Raw genomic sequence first — 18177 nt, forward strand, 5'->3', positions numbered from 1 at the left:
AGATCTCTTTACTATTTGATTACTGAGATGGTCAGCAAGAAGCCTTCCTGGTGAATTCTTCAGGAATCCATTGCACATGGAACGGGATAATTCCAAACCTTTCTTCTCTTAGAAAGGTTTGGCGATGACTTGGCGATCATCATTTGTAGAGCAGAATTTATTTTCTGCCATATTTCTTCTCAAGTCAGGCAGGAGTTTAAATATGGCATCCTAAATCTTACAAATCTAACCAAAAAAATAATAAAACTTCTATGATCTCTTATTTTAGATGAGACAGGATTGCAGTATTTGCTAACTTTAAAAGAGTAACAGCATATAAAATTGGGCAATGGATTTTCCCATAGGAAAGATAATACGAATGAGATGAACATATTCATCTTTTAGCACAAAATTTTGTTGGAGGAGGTATGGTGGCAGTAGAGATGGGATTAAATTAAATAGGCAAAACTTTCAACTCAAGATTATCCATCCAGCCATCCGACAGAAATGCCAGTTCCGAGATATTTAGTAGCCGTATAAATTTTCCATACCACAGGAGTCTTTAAGTATTTGTAAACTTAAAATACAGTTGATGTCTCTAATAAATCAAGTTCTATAACAGCAAGCTTCTTCCTCTCGCTGGAGTATTTCTGGCTCAGCATGAACAGTTACTGTGGCTTCACAGAGAAGATAGGTAAATGCTCACAACTTGGAACATAGCACAAAAAGAAAAAAAAATGGAAATTTTGATATAAATGAAACTGAGGGGCTAGCTTATGAAATCTGTCCCAGAATATTTGTCTCACTGTCTTTCTAGCTCCTTTACTGACCCATGGTAGATAAAATAAATGGTTTCTATGGCACAAATTGACCTAAATTAAAGGACACAGAAGAGTAAAGACATAACAAATCAGAAGACTTAATCCTACCATTAACAGAGAATAAAGATGGCCACAAATTCTTGACATTCCTCCCATCAAGTGGTAGGGTATTTCCTCTCCCCTTGAATTTGGATAATATGGAGTGCAAGTAATATTTGCTTTCCCAATCACTGTTACATGTCACACTTAAAGGAAATGATAATCTACCTACACAACAAAACTGGATTACCTGTAGACATCTTCCAGGTAGTGTCCCTATTAATAATTACATCCTTTGGAATGTAACTAACTCAGATGTTTCAATGTACTCAGGACATCCCACTCTGGTATGTCCTGATCAAGAAAACTATTCACTGAAAAGTAAAAAGACTGGCCTGGGAAAAGCACCATTTAAGAATCAGAACACTGAAGACAGGGAAAGAGACTAGAAAGCAAAGAAGGAAAAAAAAATGACTGACAAGTATCAAAGAAATCATAATACCTGGCAGTACTTTGCTTTCAAGAGATTCACATTTAAATGACATCCATTACCAAGACTTTAAATAAAGTTGGATGCAGACAATTCACTGGGCTACCTAAATCCAAATTCTTTTACAAGTCCTACATCCTAGATCAATCAGAATCCCAGAAACAACACTCCAAATAGATACAACACTCTAAAATCTCAATAACCCACTATTATAGTGGGTGTAAGTGCTTTAAGAGAGCCAGATATAACCAGTGGCTAGGCCACTCACCCAAAATTGTCTAAATTGGTAGAGCTCACAACAAAGAATCAAATTCACTGTATTATATTAGCATGGACTAGAACACTGTCCAGATAAATAAATTTAACTTAGAAATCCATGTATTTTTTCCAAATGCGGAGAAACCATATTCTCCTTTTGCAAGGATTCCTGTTTATTACAACCTTAATTTTTTCCACCTCTGGCATAAATGAGCTATTGAACACTAAGAATAAACATTCACAAAGCAAAAATATGATGGCCCATACATATTTATAAGAATTACATATAGTATCAAAAATTGTTTTAAAACATCCAGATAAAAAGGTGGGGATCAGGAGGAAGACTGGGCTTCCTACTACTCCACATGGAACAGAGTGGGTTTACATGAAGAAATTAAAATGAAGATTTATATTCCAGGGGAGGGCAGAAGTTTCTAATCTAGAAAAACAGTACTCATGATAAGAACCAACATACCCATTCTTAACAGAAGTCAATTATTTAATCCTAGTGGGAATGAATCCATTTTTGCCATTGTTATGCAAACTAGTTCAAGTTATCTCCAAGAAATGGCAAAACTTACAAAAACATTTTTTATGTTACTTTATATGATACCCACTTAACCCAACATTATTATTCATGGAAATTACTTTTAAGAATTATGTCTATTAACACCTCTCCTAAACTTTAATCTACCTGCACCTTTAAGACAGGGACAAATCATAAAGACCTATTCTAAAAGCTTTTAAAGCAATGGGAGTCATGAAGAAGGAGCACAAACAAGTAGAATGATGAAAGGATCTAAAAAAAGATGGCAATCTTTTAAAAAACTGAAGCATATATGGCAATATGAATTCTCAACCAAAATATTTAAAGGCAAAATGGCTACAGTGACAAATTTGGAGGGTTATTCTTTTAAATCTAATTCAGGGGTTGGCCAACTTCTTCTGTAAAGTGCCAGATAGCAAATATTTCAGGCTTTGCAGGCTATTCTGTCTCTGTCCCAAGGACATAACTCTGCAGTTATTGGGGAAAGTAGCCATAAACAATACCTAATCAAATGGTTGTGGTCCTATTCCAATATAACTTTATTTACATAAATAGGAGGCCTCAGGATTTGGGCTGCGGGCTGTAGTTTGCCTAACTCTGATCTAACTTATAAATCCTAGAGATATACTTTGCTAAGAAGCATCTTCTTAAACTTAGGGACTTAGCTGACTTAATTACTTGTTCCTTTTCTATATCCGGGCAACCAAAATACATCAATATTTTGTGCTCTCACCCATATGGCGTAAGTATAGAGCCCCTCTTTACTGAGTTCAATAAAGACTTCTCTCTTACTCCTTGAACAAATAAGTACACAGAGAAGGGGAAGGACATTTGAAGAAGAGAAAAAAATCACACCTTTTGTGTTTGAAAAAAAGAAAACCTTCCAGGATTCCAACTCCTTCCTGATTAAAAGCCTTTCCACTGTGATTAAGAAGACTTTTGTCTTTGTTCAATTTAATTTCCTTTCCATTATCCATTGCTTACATTTCCTTAATTTAGGTTTTTCTTGTCAAACAATATGTAGCTTTCACCAGTTAAAGGAAACACAATTAGTGTCAAGTAACAGCTAAAACTTTTTAAGTTATTTCTTGACCAAAGATTATTCTGCTATTAAGGATGAAGTTCACTATTTTCACTATCCACCAGACCACTTTAACCAAGGCCAGATTTTAACTACTAAGTTGGGGGAAAGCGGTCTACTTCTATTGGTATACCATCTTTGGGAAACCCTGTTTCATTAATGTAGAGGGAACAGGAAACATAAAAAAACACAAGAAAACAGAATAACAAGAAAAATTTCCTTACCTGTTATCTCCCTTCTTTTCCAATCTCTATCCTTTAAGAACTAGTTTGTTTTTACACATTCAAGATTGGATTTAATCCTCTGGTATAATAAAAAGGCTTGGGATAGTTTGCAACTTACACAAAATAAAACTCAACTGAAGTTCAGAGGTAAATATGGTTCTGAATGAAGAGAGAACAAGTCATTAGAAAGAGATTTTCTAAGCATGGTGTTCATGCCATTGTTATATCCTATACTAGTAATTAGCTCAGGGTCCAGAGAGAATGAAAGATGCATCTTAGAATGGAAATAGATTAAAATATTGCCATCTCTCTTCTTTTGCTGAGAATACTGGGTAGCTCCTTTGGTATTAAGTGCCACTTAATGAATGAGAACAGTCCCAGTGCTTGCAACTTCACAGCATTAAGGTATTTCATGATGATTTAGCTTTCACTGCTAATGCAGTTCCCTTCACAAGGTGACATGTGCAAGTTAAGATTTGGTGATGAGTTTTCAGCATCAGCTAAAGTCCATTTAGTACATCCTTAAGAGAGGTATACTCTGTGCACATGAATATAGCTATCCATTGATGTAGACAGAACACTACTAACTCCTGTGATCCTACAGTAATGTTAAGTATGAACTAGAACAATATCACAGTGAACCTGGATAAGAAACTTGGACAGTTATTTAGCATAACGTATTTTTTTCCTACTAAAATGGGGAAATTGCTTCAGAAGCTCTAATTTGGGTAAAAGCTAGTCTGATATGAATTTTATGAATTTTGTGGCTCTGGCTAGGCCAATTAAGAGTAAAGAACAAGCAAACATGATTGTGCTGATGTGGCCCTAGATGACTGGGAAGCCCCCTATTCACCATATTAATACACTAAAAACCTATTAGAAGAGAAAGAAAAAGGAAGGGGAACCCACCAAACACTCAAAGCATTTCCACATGAATTAGATAGGCCCTACTTCATTTAAGACATTTGTTGCTAAACCTGAAAGAATGTTGACAAATGCTGCAAAGTTTTTCTCTTTACAGAAATCAGTATACCTCATATTTACAATTTGGTAATAGTTTTAAAAGCTCTATTTTCTCAAATATAATCTTCTACGAAACTAACAAAGCAATAAAGAACTTTCCAGCATACTATTTCTCAAAAGTAGGATGGACTTAATTTTTTTGGTAGGCTTAACAGCTCCATCTAGAGCAGCATATTCTGTTCTCACCTACATGTCTATTCACTAACGCTGAAACCTGTATATTGAGTCTTGAGTATCACCTCAAATGTTTCACTCACTAAGGATTTTAGTCTAATTTTAACTCCATCTGTTCTATGCCACAGAACATAGCTGATCCCTAACATGGCTCCTGGAGACAGTTTTTACCCTATCACGCTGGTGCTAAACCAAAGAATAGGATGCCCAGTCTACACCTCCCAAAGACAAAAATGTGGCTCCCGTACTACCTTTAAGGCTAAGCTCTTATTATGGTAACATCATTACATTCCTACCAAAAAAAAAAAAAAAAAAGCATTTCTATGCTTCTTTAGAAGTGAAAAATCTTTTCTCTTGTGACAGGGTGCAGCTACATGTACATGTATAATTCTCAGATTGCTTAAGAGCTACCTACCCTTTGCATTCCAACTTACCATCAAAGAACTGCCATTCTTTTCTACCCACCTCTCCACATACAATTGGCTCCCTAGTGCAGGCATGACCAGCCCCTCTCCCAAATCTCTTTTACAATCATCTGTGCCTCCTGTCCAAACAATTCCTTAAACTACTATATTTATATACTTTTTAAAAAAATAACAATCAATCAAGCTAGAGAGTTTCCTCTTTTCTATTTGCACTGTAACTTGTAAGTATGCACCTGCCTGCATTCCTTAATATTCCTCCTTCTCCCTCTGCATGCAAGACAGGGTATCTGAAACTCTACATGTTTGGTTAAGTTCTTTGACTCTTAGTGCTGGAATATGAATCTCAGAAATACTCAGATTTACCAAAAAGGTCCCTCAAAGTTTTGAAAATCTTAGGAATGAATAAGTAATCAAGCCTCATCAAAATTGATCCCTTGGTCATTTATTGCAATATAATTGTGCATGTTTTCTGATAAATGCCCTGCAGTGTATTATTAAAAAGCAAAGCTCTTGGAGTTAACAATTTGGCGATGGTTGGTTTATGAATTACTAGGTTTGCAGACCCAAGACTTACTGAGGTTCTGGACTGAAAATATAAACTATAACATATGGAGAAGGAGACGGAATTGTGGTTGCAATAAGAACCATAGTGTTGAATTTCTTCAAACACAATATTGCAGAAAAAATATGTGTTTAAAAGTTCATATAAAAGTTATCAAATATGGAAACCTGTGGATTTAAAAATACAATCCAGGCTCAATGCACTAGAAAGTGACATTTTTGATGTACAATATTGCTGTTACGTTAAACTAGGAGCCAAAGAGACTGGATGAAACTTTGGTAGTCAGCCTAACACATTAATTTATCTGGACCAGAGCCATTTCCTAACACTTGAAGAAGTATAAGCACTATGGTTTACAAATACCAGTCAGGAAGTTGCATCATGGCTCTGCACTGTTTGACATTTGCAAAACATAAAAACATTTCCTTCCCTGCTCCCCTCTTCTTTAACACAACACTTGAGACCCCAAATGTAGCAGTACCTATTGCAAATACTGTGCTGCTCATTTCAATTCCAGTTGCCTAAAGTGCCCACTAGAATACCGTACCAAGATGGCTGCTTACAAGAAATAATCTGGCAAAACATTAGATGCCTACTCAGGGCAAAGATAAAGTTGAACACTTCAAAACAATAAGGATCACCAGGACTTTCTCCTTGAAATATGAAACTGCATGATCTGGCAGGAAAGGAAGAGGAGAAATTCTTCCTCCTTCTCCTCCTCATTACCATCATGACTACCTCCTTCTCCCTTGTGGCTGGTGGGTTCAGATGACGAAGGCTCCTGTTGCATTTTTTTTAGATCTGGGCAATTACAGCCACCAAGACGATATGGATCAAAGTACAGTGTTTCAAACATGACTGGCAGATAAATGACCATTTATCACTGTTCTGTTAAAAAATTTTTTTTCTTATAAAGTTAACAAACCAAGGCTGTTGATCCCTGAATTAGAAAGTTGATTTGATGATTATTTTCCAAGGTGTGAGGTGTGAAGAAGGGGAAGAGCCTTTAGTGCTTTTGTGTATGTTGCTGATTCTCTAGTTTGGCAACATCTTGGGATATTCTGGTCTAGTGACGTGGCATTTTGTGAACCGAGTACCAGCCCATGGCCCTGATGCTGGCTCCTTACGGCCCAAAGGGGAAGAGGGGTTTGCCCCCTCCCCCTCAGTTTCAATCTGGCCCAGTGGTGGACACAGAGCCCTGGGCTGCTTCTCCAGGGACAACTGTGTCTTCCTGTGAAGGGGACTCTTCCTCAGCTTGTCCTCGAGAAGTGACAGTTGTTTCAGGGGAGATGCTGTGAGGCCCCTCCAGGGGTATGCAGCCAGGGTGGTTTTTGCGAAAGTGCTGATTCAAGATGGCCTGGAAGGGAAACTTTTGCCACAAAACATGACAGTGAAAGGGGCTTGTTGCCCGTGTGCTTGCGGATTGATACTCCAGCTGATCTTTCACGGGTATACTTCTTGCCACACATGCGGCAGACGAACGGTGTGATCCCCATGTGCACGACGCATGTGCGGTCTAGGCTTCCCTTCTGGTTGAAAGATTTGGCACAGGTAGATGCAGGTGAGACGGGGGTTGTACCGGAACCACCTCTCAGATTACTTCCTGCTCTCGGAGGTACTCTACATAGCCACTTACTCCCATCATTGCTGACTCTTCTACCTGTGCCAGGTGAGAAAAAGAAGCAAGAAAGAACATATTATTAAGCATACATATTAAAAGAAACCTAATATATTTTTACCTCTGTTAATAAGCTATGTGCTTATTTTTAGTGGAGGCTCAAATAGGAAATTAATTATTTCCAAGAAATAAAGATTTAAAGACAATAATAAAAAAAAAAACTAAGGACATCTATTCTATTACCATAAGAAAACAAGATACTAAAGTTACCTTCTAGTTTATGAACTAACTGGAGGCTTATTAAACCTTTGCTGAATGTGATATTTTACAGTGCACAATCAGAGCCCACTTACACCACTTCCCAGTACCCTAATTATTACATTATTTTTAGAACAATCAAGTATTTAAGCAGTGCTGGTTCAACAGAAATTTCTGTGGTGATGGAAAATGTTCTATAATCTGTACCATCCAATATGTAGTCACTAGCCACATTCAGAGGAACTGAATTTTTAATTTAATTACTTTTAATAATTGAGATATTTACAGACAGTACAAACACTAATTTCATCTGTACACCTATACATTTCATAAATGTATGCATTTTCCAATGAGTGATCGATCAGTTATCACAAACAGCACAAGGACCTTAGAGCTATGTCAGAAAAATATATAGCTGGAATTTCAGGTCCTTCCTTAATTAAAAGGTCCTTCCTATGAACTTTTCACAAATTAATAAGCAATAAGTATTTACTGAATGACCATTATCCATCAAATGTAATGGGAGACACCAAAGAGAAAGAAGTACAAGACTTGGTTTCTGATCTAACCCTCTGAAAAAAGATAAAAAACTTAGGAACAAACAATAATTAGTAAAAAACAAAGAGAAACAAGGGAGATGCATATTCCTGATGTTGCTGCTAATTCATTTTTTTTGTTTTAATAGGGGAGAGCACAAATGCAATCCCCTACTACTACAAATTATGCAGTCGAGTTTCCCACATTTGGGGAAACCACAGGGGTCAGCACATCTGGAGTGCAATGGATAAGCCTGGCCCTGGGAAAACCACCTTTGTGATCATGGTATTTCCCTTGCCAGGTAAGTATTGCTAATTCACTTTTCAAATTGTTTATACTAAAGGCAAGTGTCTTTGAAATATAGAGCATGGACATATTATTGTTTTATTTTATTACATGTGGTGGTTTTGAATTTATTTAAATAGCTTATTAAAAGGGAATAGAATAATGTGACATTTTTCCAAATTCCCTTAGTTTATTACTTCTTCCCCTTTCCCTCGAGTTCAAATTTATCAGCTGATAATAAATTTACATAAACTCTTCTGTTAGTAGATAATTAACTCTTTGAGTTATTACAAAATAAATGCTTTCTTTTTCTGTTTCACGGGCAATTGACATTATTACAAATTTCTATTAGATAGTAAAATCAGACACTGCAAAGACATAAAAAAAGATTTACTTTTATTTCTTTAATGAAGGTCAAATCATACATATTTCAAAACTTTTTACTACTGAAAACTTTAGCCAGACTAATATATTGAATCCTCATTACCCAACAATATCAACCCATAGACAATTTTGTTTTTTCTTTACTCACACCAATTTCTCTCCTTTCCCATATTATTTTTGAAGAAAATCCCAGACACATAATTTCACCCATAAATATTCCAGCATGTATCTCTAAAAGATGACGACTTTCTTAGTACACTCAAAATACCACTATTATACCAATTTCTTAGTATCAATCAAATAAGATTTTAATCTTGTTTAACTTAATTTGAGTATTAACAATCTAAAGAGTCAAAGTATATAACACATGAAATAAACATGGGTTCTTCCTGCCTGAAAGCAGGAAGGGAATAGGAACAAAGTACTCCTTTGAATGAAAAACTTGAAAATCCTGGATTGATAAATGCTTTTCTTCCAAAATTCTATACTAAAATATCAACATTCAGAAATTATTTACTGATTTTTTTCAACCTGCTAACTTCTTAAGTCATTACATAAGGAAAAACACTTTGTTTTTTTAAATATGTAGGAGGGAATATTTAGCAGAAGCTAAAGTACCAGTGCAAAAAGGAGAAACTGTCAAAGTTGACTCTGGATTAACTAGAGACAGATTCTAGTTTGCAATTAATCGTGTGCTCTTTACTGAGTTCTAAAAACGTGTTTCATAACTTTTCACATAAGTTAGTGGCACTGCTCTACAGCATTTCCAATAGGAGCAGTTCCTAGCAGACTTGGGAAGCAATATATGAAGGCAAAGTTTGAATAGTACAATGAGGTCTAAGATTATTTCTGACATTTCTTTCAGCTGTTTCCTTGAATAATCAAAAGTGAACTGACATAAGGAATGAAGGATTATCATACTAAAAGGTCTTGGGTGACCATGGACAAAGCATAGAATTAACTTATCTGAAGCTCAGGTTTCCCATCCATAATATGAAAATGTTACATGCTTTGCCAGCTTTATAGGATTCCCATGAGAATCCAACATGATAATAGTAACATGAAATATTTTGAATGCATAGCACAGTGTAGTAATTAAGGGTGCTGGAACCTGGGTTCAAATCTGAGTTCTACTTGTTGTGTAACCATGAGCAATTTACTTAACTACTCTATTCTTTAGTTTCCTCATCTGTAAAATGATATAATAATAGCACACCTCCCTCCCCCCTTATAGATTGCTACAAGCACTGAATGAAGTTAATGCACTAAAGTGCTTAATACAGCACCTGGTAAGTGCTCAGTAAACATTACCTGTTATTGAATATTACAAACTAACAGTATTATTTACAATCTTGTACCAATTTCCCTAAAAAAACTGCCCAACTCTAAGGAAAGTCATATGCCAATATTGGCTACAAGTAGAAAGCAAACGTATTTTAATTATCTGTGATGAACTACAATCACAACAATCACATATTATGGTGAATCTCCCCTAAGAAATTACAGGAATGAAGCTGCAATAAAATAATGAATAAATGAGTAAAAAATGTAGATGGGCTCCTTGCCAAAGGCAGCAATATATCATATCTCTGGTAGTTTTATTCCTTTCAACTTTGAAAAGAAGGAAGGGCAAAAATGGCTGCCTCCTCAATTATCTCTCCCACCAAGAGGTGGATCATTTCAATCCTCCCACTTGGCAATTCCTTACTAGACTGTTAACTTTGCAAGGAAAGGTACATTTTGCATTGCCAAATATCCAGGACTCAGATCAGTGTCTGGTATACAGTAGTTATTCAATAACTATTTCTTAATGAATTATTGTATAATTTCTACTTTTTCCAAAACAAACGCCAGTCTAGATTCTTGATATGAACTTCAAAACCTTTCATTAACCCAAACATCAATTACTAATCAGAGACTCAAAGAATTTTACGGACTATCAAAAATCATCTGAGTTGGTGTGTTGATTTTATTTAAAGATCCCCAAAAGCAACTAAGTAAACCCCTATTTAAGAGGTGATATTCTTTGGGCACCTACTAAGTAACCTTAGTTACTCAGAGGTAAAACAATTAATCCTTATTTATTGAGCACCCGATAAGACAATGCCAGAGATGGAAAGAAGATTAAAAAATATAGTTTCTGCCTTCAAGGAGATTTCAACCTTGTAGGAGATACAAAATTAATGCAAATAAGAAAATAACAAGTTATATGAACCAGTAGATAGTTAGGAAAAATTATACAACACTATCTGTAAATGTGATAGTGGTCTAGGAAGGAAAGGTCAGAGAAGACTGGGCTAGTTAGGGCAGATGGAACTGAGAGTTAAAAATGGGGCATCCCTGAATCAAGATGCAGAATCAGGAATACATCTGATGTGCTTCTGAAACACGTGCTTCTGAAACACGTGCTTCTGAAACACAGAGGAAGCCTGCTTGTTTGGGACAGATGGTGAATGCTGATGAATGGTGGGGAAAGTTGCACAACATTAGAAAGCTTATAAATTACTTGGAAAATTAAACAAAGGATTTTAATCTCTACTTCTAATGACAGAAGAAAGAAAAAGCCACAAAATGTTTTGGAATTACAGGAATGGCCTTAATAGTTGCTCCAGTTTAATAAACCTGATAGTCAAGAAGCTCTTCTTAAATCTACCAAAATTCTTTCTCGCTGTAATGAATATCCATGTCCTGTTGGTTCTCTGCAGCAGGGAAAAATAACTGATCAGATTCAACACAATAAACTTGTATACGTGTTAAGGCATTTATTGACTTATCCCTTAATAACAACTTCAGACATTATTATTTATCTCCTGTTTCTTTATAGCTTGTATTTTCTCCTTCAGGCAGGCACAACTCTTGCAAAATTCCAATTTTTATTTCTCATCTTAAGGGAAGCCACCCTATCTTATCTACATGAGGAGTAAGTTTTACCTATTCCTATCTTCTTTAAAAACTGCATTCAAACTCTCCTTAATAATGCTTTCCTTAAGTAACTACCTTATAAATACCCCCCAACACTGTTATTGACGTCTATATAGTCTTATACATATGATTTTTGTGTATTTGTTAGTCTGCCTTATTTGTCCCCATTAAGTTGTAAGGTCTGTCTCATTACTGTATTTATTTGCATAACGGTCACCTTCACCTAGTTATCACATCCTCTTTGAGGGATGAGAAAAAGAGCCCTAATTATATGAGTAAATTTATTTTTCCCTCAAGCTCCTAACATTTTCTCCAACTCCTTATTAAAAAATTTTTTTTTCTTATAATAGTTACAATTCCTTTTCTGGTACCAAAAAACCCAACATGATAATATGCAAGTAAATATAATTTATAACATAGTCTTATTGCTATTACTACACCAGGTACACAATAAACAGCCAATGGTTTAGATGAAAATTAAACAAGGTATTAACAGTATAATTTAGAAGCTAAAAACATTAGCTAGGCAATCTTAATAATTTATATATTAAAAACAAGAAATCCACCAGTGTTTCAATTTTTAAAGGCAAAAGTGTTTACGATTTATTATGTTCTACTCTGTGAGCTCACCATCTTTTAAAAAAATCAATCTTGAATGATATAAACCTATGAGAAAAAACAAAAAACAAACAAAAAAATCAACCAACTACTTATACTAGTTGCAAAAGAGAGTTGAAAAGGAATAGAAGACATTATTCTAGAGCATTTTAGTCTAACAAAAGATATAGGAAGAAACTAAATGAAAACATACAAACATACAAAACATTAAACATACAAAAATGCATAAGCAATATGTTCACAAGTATATAACTACATAAATTAGGAACTGCACATACACACATATAGTGTCACAGTCATACACAGGTACAAAATCAGACTCTCTCCATCCCAGGTCCTAAATTACCCACATACAGTTTTCGGGGTTTTGTTGTTTTTTTTTTTTTAATCACTCTCAGGACTACTAATTGGACTCAGGAAAGAGCTGTATAATTTTGTTATTTCTTCTACCCCCCCAAGCTCTGCAGACACCAAAAGTGAATTACTTGCATGCTCAGATGAAAAAAAAAAAAAAAAAAAAAAAATACGGTAGTTATTTAACAAGGTCACTGTCACCTCTCCTATTTCCTTCCTTTCTTATTCACACAAATGGCAATTCCCTCATCCCAGCAGCCATCCTAAAGCCACATACCTGGGAGCTAGGCTGCTTAGGCTCATCCACTCTTCCCGGAGACTCACTTCTTGCTCTGTGTCTCTCTGTCAAGGGAACAACACTGCCCGAGGGGCTGAATCTGTGGGAAGAGGAGCATAAAGGGGACTAATAGAAAAATAGTGTCCAAGAACTTAAAAATGGTGGTGTCTCCCCCCTTTTCCAATGGCTGATGAAGCAGGAACAAAGTGAACAGCAGAGTAACCGGGAAATACTTTCCTGGAGTAAATACAGGATTTTATTTGAAACAAGATATCTTTCAAGAAAGGTTTGCCCTAGTAAATTTAGGAAATATAGAATGACACATTGGACAGACTATGTGAGCTGATGAACCTAAGAAAGACTAACTTTAAGTTCTATCCTTATATAAGTAGTGGAAGCACAATAACCTGTTGTATTTTTTAGACTGTTTATGGATCATGGAGATTAAAAATCTTTGCATTAAACTGATATTACTTCTGATATACTTCTAACACAGGGAGACAGTAAATAATGTGCTCAAAAATATTTTAATTATAAAAAGGACACAAGAAGGAAAATACTCAAATCAAGACCATCTGAAGTGGATACTGTATATACTATCTGGCACATCTGTCTCTCAGGATCAGGTGTAAACCAAAGTAATAGCTTCTTTAGTTTTCATTGCAACGCAATCTATTTTATTTTTTAAGAAGGGAAAAGAAAATTTATTACCAAAGTTGGTAATAATATTTCTTTCTTTCAATTGAGAATTTCTTTAAATCAACAGGTTAAAACTAGAACTTTTTCTACCAAAAATAAATGTTCTAACTACTGCAATATATTAAAAAGAGAGAAATGAGATATAGGCATAGTAGCACTGGGTAGAAATAAAAGGAGACCCTCAGGCCTATGGTGGCAATAGTCAACAAAGAAAGAAAACAGGGAAACTGTCAAATAACAAGTGAAAAAAGGAAGGAAAGACATCCCAAAATTTTCTTTAGAATTATTTTGTTGACGCTATTTTAAAAAGAACAATTACTGCTGGCACCATACTTTCTCTAATTTGGTAGGTGGGGGCAAAGAAAAGTGCTACAAAAGAAAGTGAAACACCCCGAGGCCACCTACCTGTGTGATAACATACCAAGGAAGGGGAATGCTGCCAGGTTCCCAGCTGATGGTCAGCTTCCTGCCTGGAATCCCGAGGAAGCCCTGGCAATTACTGATCCTAGTGTGGCTGCAGATGCTATTCTGATTCATGGAAGTCTAACTTTACCATAGTTCTCACAACATTGTAATTACTTCAGGACTAGGAGCTTCCTGCTTTAAAAAAATAAGAATGCAAGTCTTTTGGCATACTTTCAGTTTCCCCAACATCAACTTATCTTGGCTAAGAACATCAGATAAGGAAGATACCTTGCACCATGCAGAGGGCCCACTTGAGCCATGTCTGCACAATAGCCATTAGATGGTCAGAACAACAAAAACAAAAAACTTACCTGTCAATTTCACTGCTTGTTGGCCGAGCCACCTTGGCTCCTGAAGACCCTAAAGTGTAATTCTCCTGTCCTACAGAACTGTGGCCTGTGGTGTCAATCACCATGGCTGTGACCTCCTCTGCACTACTCCCATCTTCTCCGGAAGGCTGATTCTCAGGCCCGAGCCACTCCTCCAGATTTTCAGTTTTGATGTGTAGTGCTCCAAGAACCCTAACTTCATCATCACTCCGGGCTCCCCGGTCTGCTATTCCTGTCTCCACATACCATTGTCCTGCTCGGTTGATCCGAAGAATGGGCTCCCGGCTCTCTACGTCAGAACTCTGTTCAATTATCTGGGGGCTGGTGGACTCCTCAGGGGGGCTTAGCTCCCTGATATCCAGCACAGCACTAACTGTACCTCGCCGGTTTCCCTTTGGGGCATTATGTCGTGGGCTAAGGGACCGGTTTAGATTTGGTGTAACCCTGTGAGACTCTGGAGGCCTCTCTTGATGCTTTGTCCTTGTTTGACTTAATTCTGCTTCAACCTCAGCCACATTAATTTTGAAATGAATGCCTTCCAGGATCTGCGTACACTTGTCTATGATATGCTGCATCTGCAGAAAACTGGCAGCTGTCAGGTAGCTGATGATATCTGCCAGTTGCAGGCATATCCTCCCAGTGTAACAAAAAGAAAGGAGCTGTTCAAAAACAGTAGGGTTCTTGATGACTGAAATGGAGACAGTACTCATCTCATTCAAGGACATGTGATCCCGGAAATAGGGGGAGCTGGCAGCCAGTACTACCTTGTGAGCCCGGAAAGCTTGCCCTTGCACATTGACCACAATATCACAGAGACGGCCCTGCATGCGCAGCTGGTTTAGATGGCTCAGGACAGAGTTGCTAAAGTCAGGGATCTCCAGTTGTATGTTCCCACCTTTCTCCATGGTCGTGCCTGAGGATGCAGGCAGGCATTCAACCCTGCTGAAAGAGGAAACCACATTCTCATTAGTAATTATAATTTTAATCCTGTGGTGCTTTCTAGTTCAAATGTATTTAAAAATATTATTTAAAATTTCAAAATCCTCAAGTAAAGAAAGGTATCTTCATGTTTGAATGAGGAAACAGAGGCAACAACAAGTTTTTCAGTCTAGGTTTCAAGGCAAGAGATAGTTAAAACAAAAAAGCAATCATACTCCAAAAAATTCAAGTTATGACTATGTTTTCCTTACTAATAATGTCATACACCATCAAAAAGATAGTTCAATGGGTGGGGAAGCATTTATTACTATTTTTCAAGTGTTAATCATAATATAAAATCTCATAACTTTTTTGGAAGAGGAAAAAATAAGCTTTTTAAATAAATGCAATTATACACTTCTTAATATTTTACCATCTGCTATATGAGCTATATTTATTGCTTTATAGTAACTAACATTCCTATCAAGATGACCTCAAATTTTACATTAAAATTTTGCTAACAATAGCTGAAAAATTAAGCCTGTAACTGTATTCAATAGTATTCAATAGGTGACAGTCCAGTTTCTATAAATGCCAACTGTTAGACCTTGCCTTGATCCCAGTGTGCACTCCATCTATCCATAAATTTATAAGGCATTACATAGTTACTCAAGCCCTCAAACTTCAGGACCTTATCCTGAGGAGCTCACAGTATTTACAACACACTTCAGTAAACAGGGAAGCGTATACACTGCTTTCAAGAACCAACTTTAGACAATCTGACCTTTTTCCAAAGCGTTTTTGTTTGTTTTGAAACTTTTAATCCAATAAGAGCCTCTGTCGATGTCATCATGAATTCAGATGTGTTTATTTTGGAGCCCACACCTGCGCCTTTTTTGTTTGCTTTTTCCGGCAGTTCCCCAAGAGAAGGAAGCCCCTGGTGTAAAGTCTTTCTCTACCGTCGGCACTGGAGGGGTGATAGCTGTAAGAAGGAGAATCGGGAACGGCATGGTGTCGGCCACTCGGGTACTTGAATGGCTTTCGTCAGAGTTAGGAAGCACAGGGAGAAGGGCACTGGCTGAAGGACGAAATGTCACGGAGAAATTCGGTGGAGAGGTTAGCGAAGCGTCAGGCCAGGGAACGAGCGCACAGGTGAGGATGAAGGACCGGGAAAGGGGAGGCGCCCCGTGACTAGGTGCAGGCAGTAGGCGTAGGCGAGAGAGGAGCTGCCGGGAGGTGGGTGTGTGTATCTGGGTGTGTTCGGGCGGCGCGGGGGGAGGGGGCTGCCCATCCCGGGGTCCTGAGGGAGGGGCCCCTGCGAGGGGGCGGGTCCTACAACTCAGCCCGGCCCGGGGCCAAGGGGTGGAAGGTCGCCCGGTGCCTTGGGAGGGTGAAAGGAAGTGGCTGCGCGCCCCAGGAACGGGCTACGGTGGAGACGGGGAGAGGTGGCCCTGGTGCAAGACCAATGAGACCGGGGTATGGGGCCCGAGGCCAGTCGAGGAACAGCACCTACCTCCGGGGGTGGAAATAGGCCGGAATCGGCCGGAACACCGTCCCGGAAGTGAATCCCCCCACCCCCACCCCCGGAGCGGGCGACGTGCCGGAAGGAAATCACTCACCCTTACACCACCCTCTTTCCCCCCTCTCCCAGCACTTTCCGTCCCTCGCGCCCCCTCCCCTTTCTTCTCTTCCTCCCTAGTCGGGAGGAAGGCGACAGCCCATCACGAGGGCAATCGTGGTCCCCTCCCACAACGGCTAGGCGGGGACCGACTCAACCGAACGTTCCTAGGGGGTGGAGAAAGAGGAGGGGTTGGAGGAGGAGCAGGAGACCAAGGACGGCGAGGAGGGAGGGGAGGAGTTGATGTAAAGCTGGCGGGGACAGTGCGTCGTGACGTCACGGAAGAGGAACTTTATATACGCACGTCCGGGCGCCATCTCGGTCTTTCGAGGCTGGGAATCTCATTTTGCTGGTGGGTGTTGTTTTGCCGGTTGCTTAATGAGTTCTTGGTTTGGGGCTTCCAGTCTTGGAAATCAAGGTCTCCTTAAATCGCCTGGTATTTTTAGGCCAACTTCGGCCTTTGCAGGGTCCACAAGATGCGGATGGTGCAGGATTGCACGTTGGCTACGGTGCGAGCTAAACTCGGCTCTGCGGGTATTTGGGGCCGAACCTTCAGAGAGGCCTTGGTTCGCGTGCCCTGCCTGTGATGAAGCCTGTGTTGGTAGGGACATCTGACAGTGTTGATGAATGCCAACGATTCTGATGGCGGCGCATACCGAGCCACTGGCCCATGGAGCTGCATTATGCTGCTTGCAATCCGGAAAAGGCCCGGTAGTTGTGATAAGGCACGTGGTTCTCTTAACGGGTTGCTTACCGCAGTGCACCATTTGGCTTAGTGGTTCTTTAAGCTTAACTTGGTTTAATATTCCGTTTTTTATAATACGAAGTTTATAGGTGGTATAAGTTAAACGTGGTGTAAATGATGTAAATGTGACTGCTTAGAGATGAATTTTATAACAAAATGAACAAAATATAATCTACAATTTTTTCCTTAGGGATGGATCTAGACATTGATGCAAAGTGGCCTTTCATGGGATGTTTTGGACAGGTAAGAATCAGAAACCTACAGTGGGGAGAAAACTGTATTCGAAATTTTTTACTCGAAGCCTGTGATGGTGTAAGAGTAGTGGACAGAAGGGATTTCTGAGAAATTCTTTGCTGAGGCTTTAATGCTCCGGGCATTGATGCTTGATACGACTGCATAGGATGATTAATATCTGACAATTTTTTTGTCCTTTTTGCAGTTATGTGCCAAAGAGGGATGAGAAAAGCATCTGAGGTGAGTTACTGAAATTCTCTCAGTGGGGGAGGTTAGGTGACTCAAAGTTGAAA

General features: G+C 38.3%; 1 protein-coding gene and 3 non-coding genes across 4 annotated transcripts; 2 read left to right on the top strand and 2 right to left on the bottom strand.

Moving 5' to 3' along the window:
• Positions 1-5487: 5487 nt before the first annotated feature.
• Positions 5488-16530, bottom strand: ZBTB37 (zinc finger and BTB domain containing 37). The gene is given in 7 exon segments (XM_037825314.1): positions 5488-7022; positions 7024-7173; positions 7175-7219; positions 7221-7283; positions 12877-12976; positions 14352-15308; positions 16072-16530. Coding segments are annotated over 6 exon segments (1512 nt in total). The 5' UTR covers positions 15275-15308; positions 16072-16530; the 3' UTR covers positions 5488-6791.
• On the bottom strand, positions 8182-8345 carry LOC119528271. Its single transcript, XR_005215591.1, has one exon. It is a non-coding gene; the product is annotated as a U1 spliceosomal RNA (small nuclear RNA).
• A 947-nt stretch (positions 16531-17477) lies between the features above and the next one.
• LOC119528360 lies at positions 17478-17557 on the top strand. The gene has a single exon (XR_005215665.1). It is a non-coding gene; the product is annotated as a small nucleolar RNA SNORD74 (small nucleolar RNA).
• A 392-nt stretch (positions 17558-17949) lies between these two features.
• Positions 17950-18011, top strand: LOC119528392. Its single transcript, XR_005215693.1, has one exon. It is a non-coding gene; the product is annotated as a small nucleolar RNA SNORD75 (small nucleolar RNA).
• Positions 18012-18177: the final 166 nt, after the last annotated feature.

The sequence above is a fragment of the Choloepus didactylus genome, chromosome 2 (genome assembly GCF_015220235.1).
Source record: "Choloepus didactylus isolate mChoDid1 chromosome 2, mChoDid1.pri, whole genome shotgun sequence".
Lineage (NCBI taxonomy): Eukaryota > Metazoa > Chordata > Mammalia > Pilosa > Megalonychidae > Choloepus > Choloepus didactylus.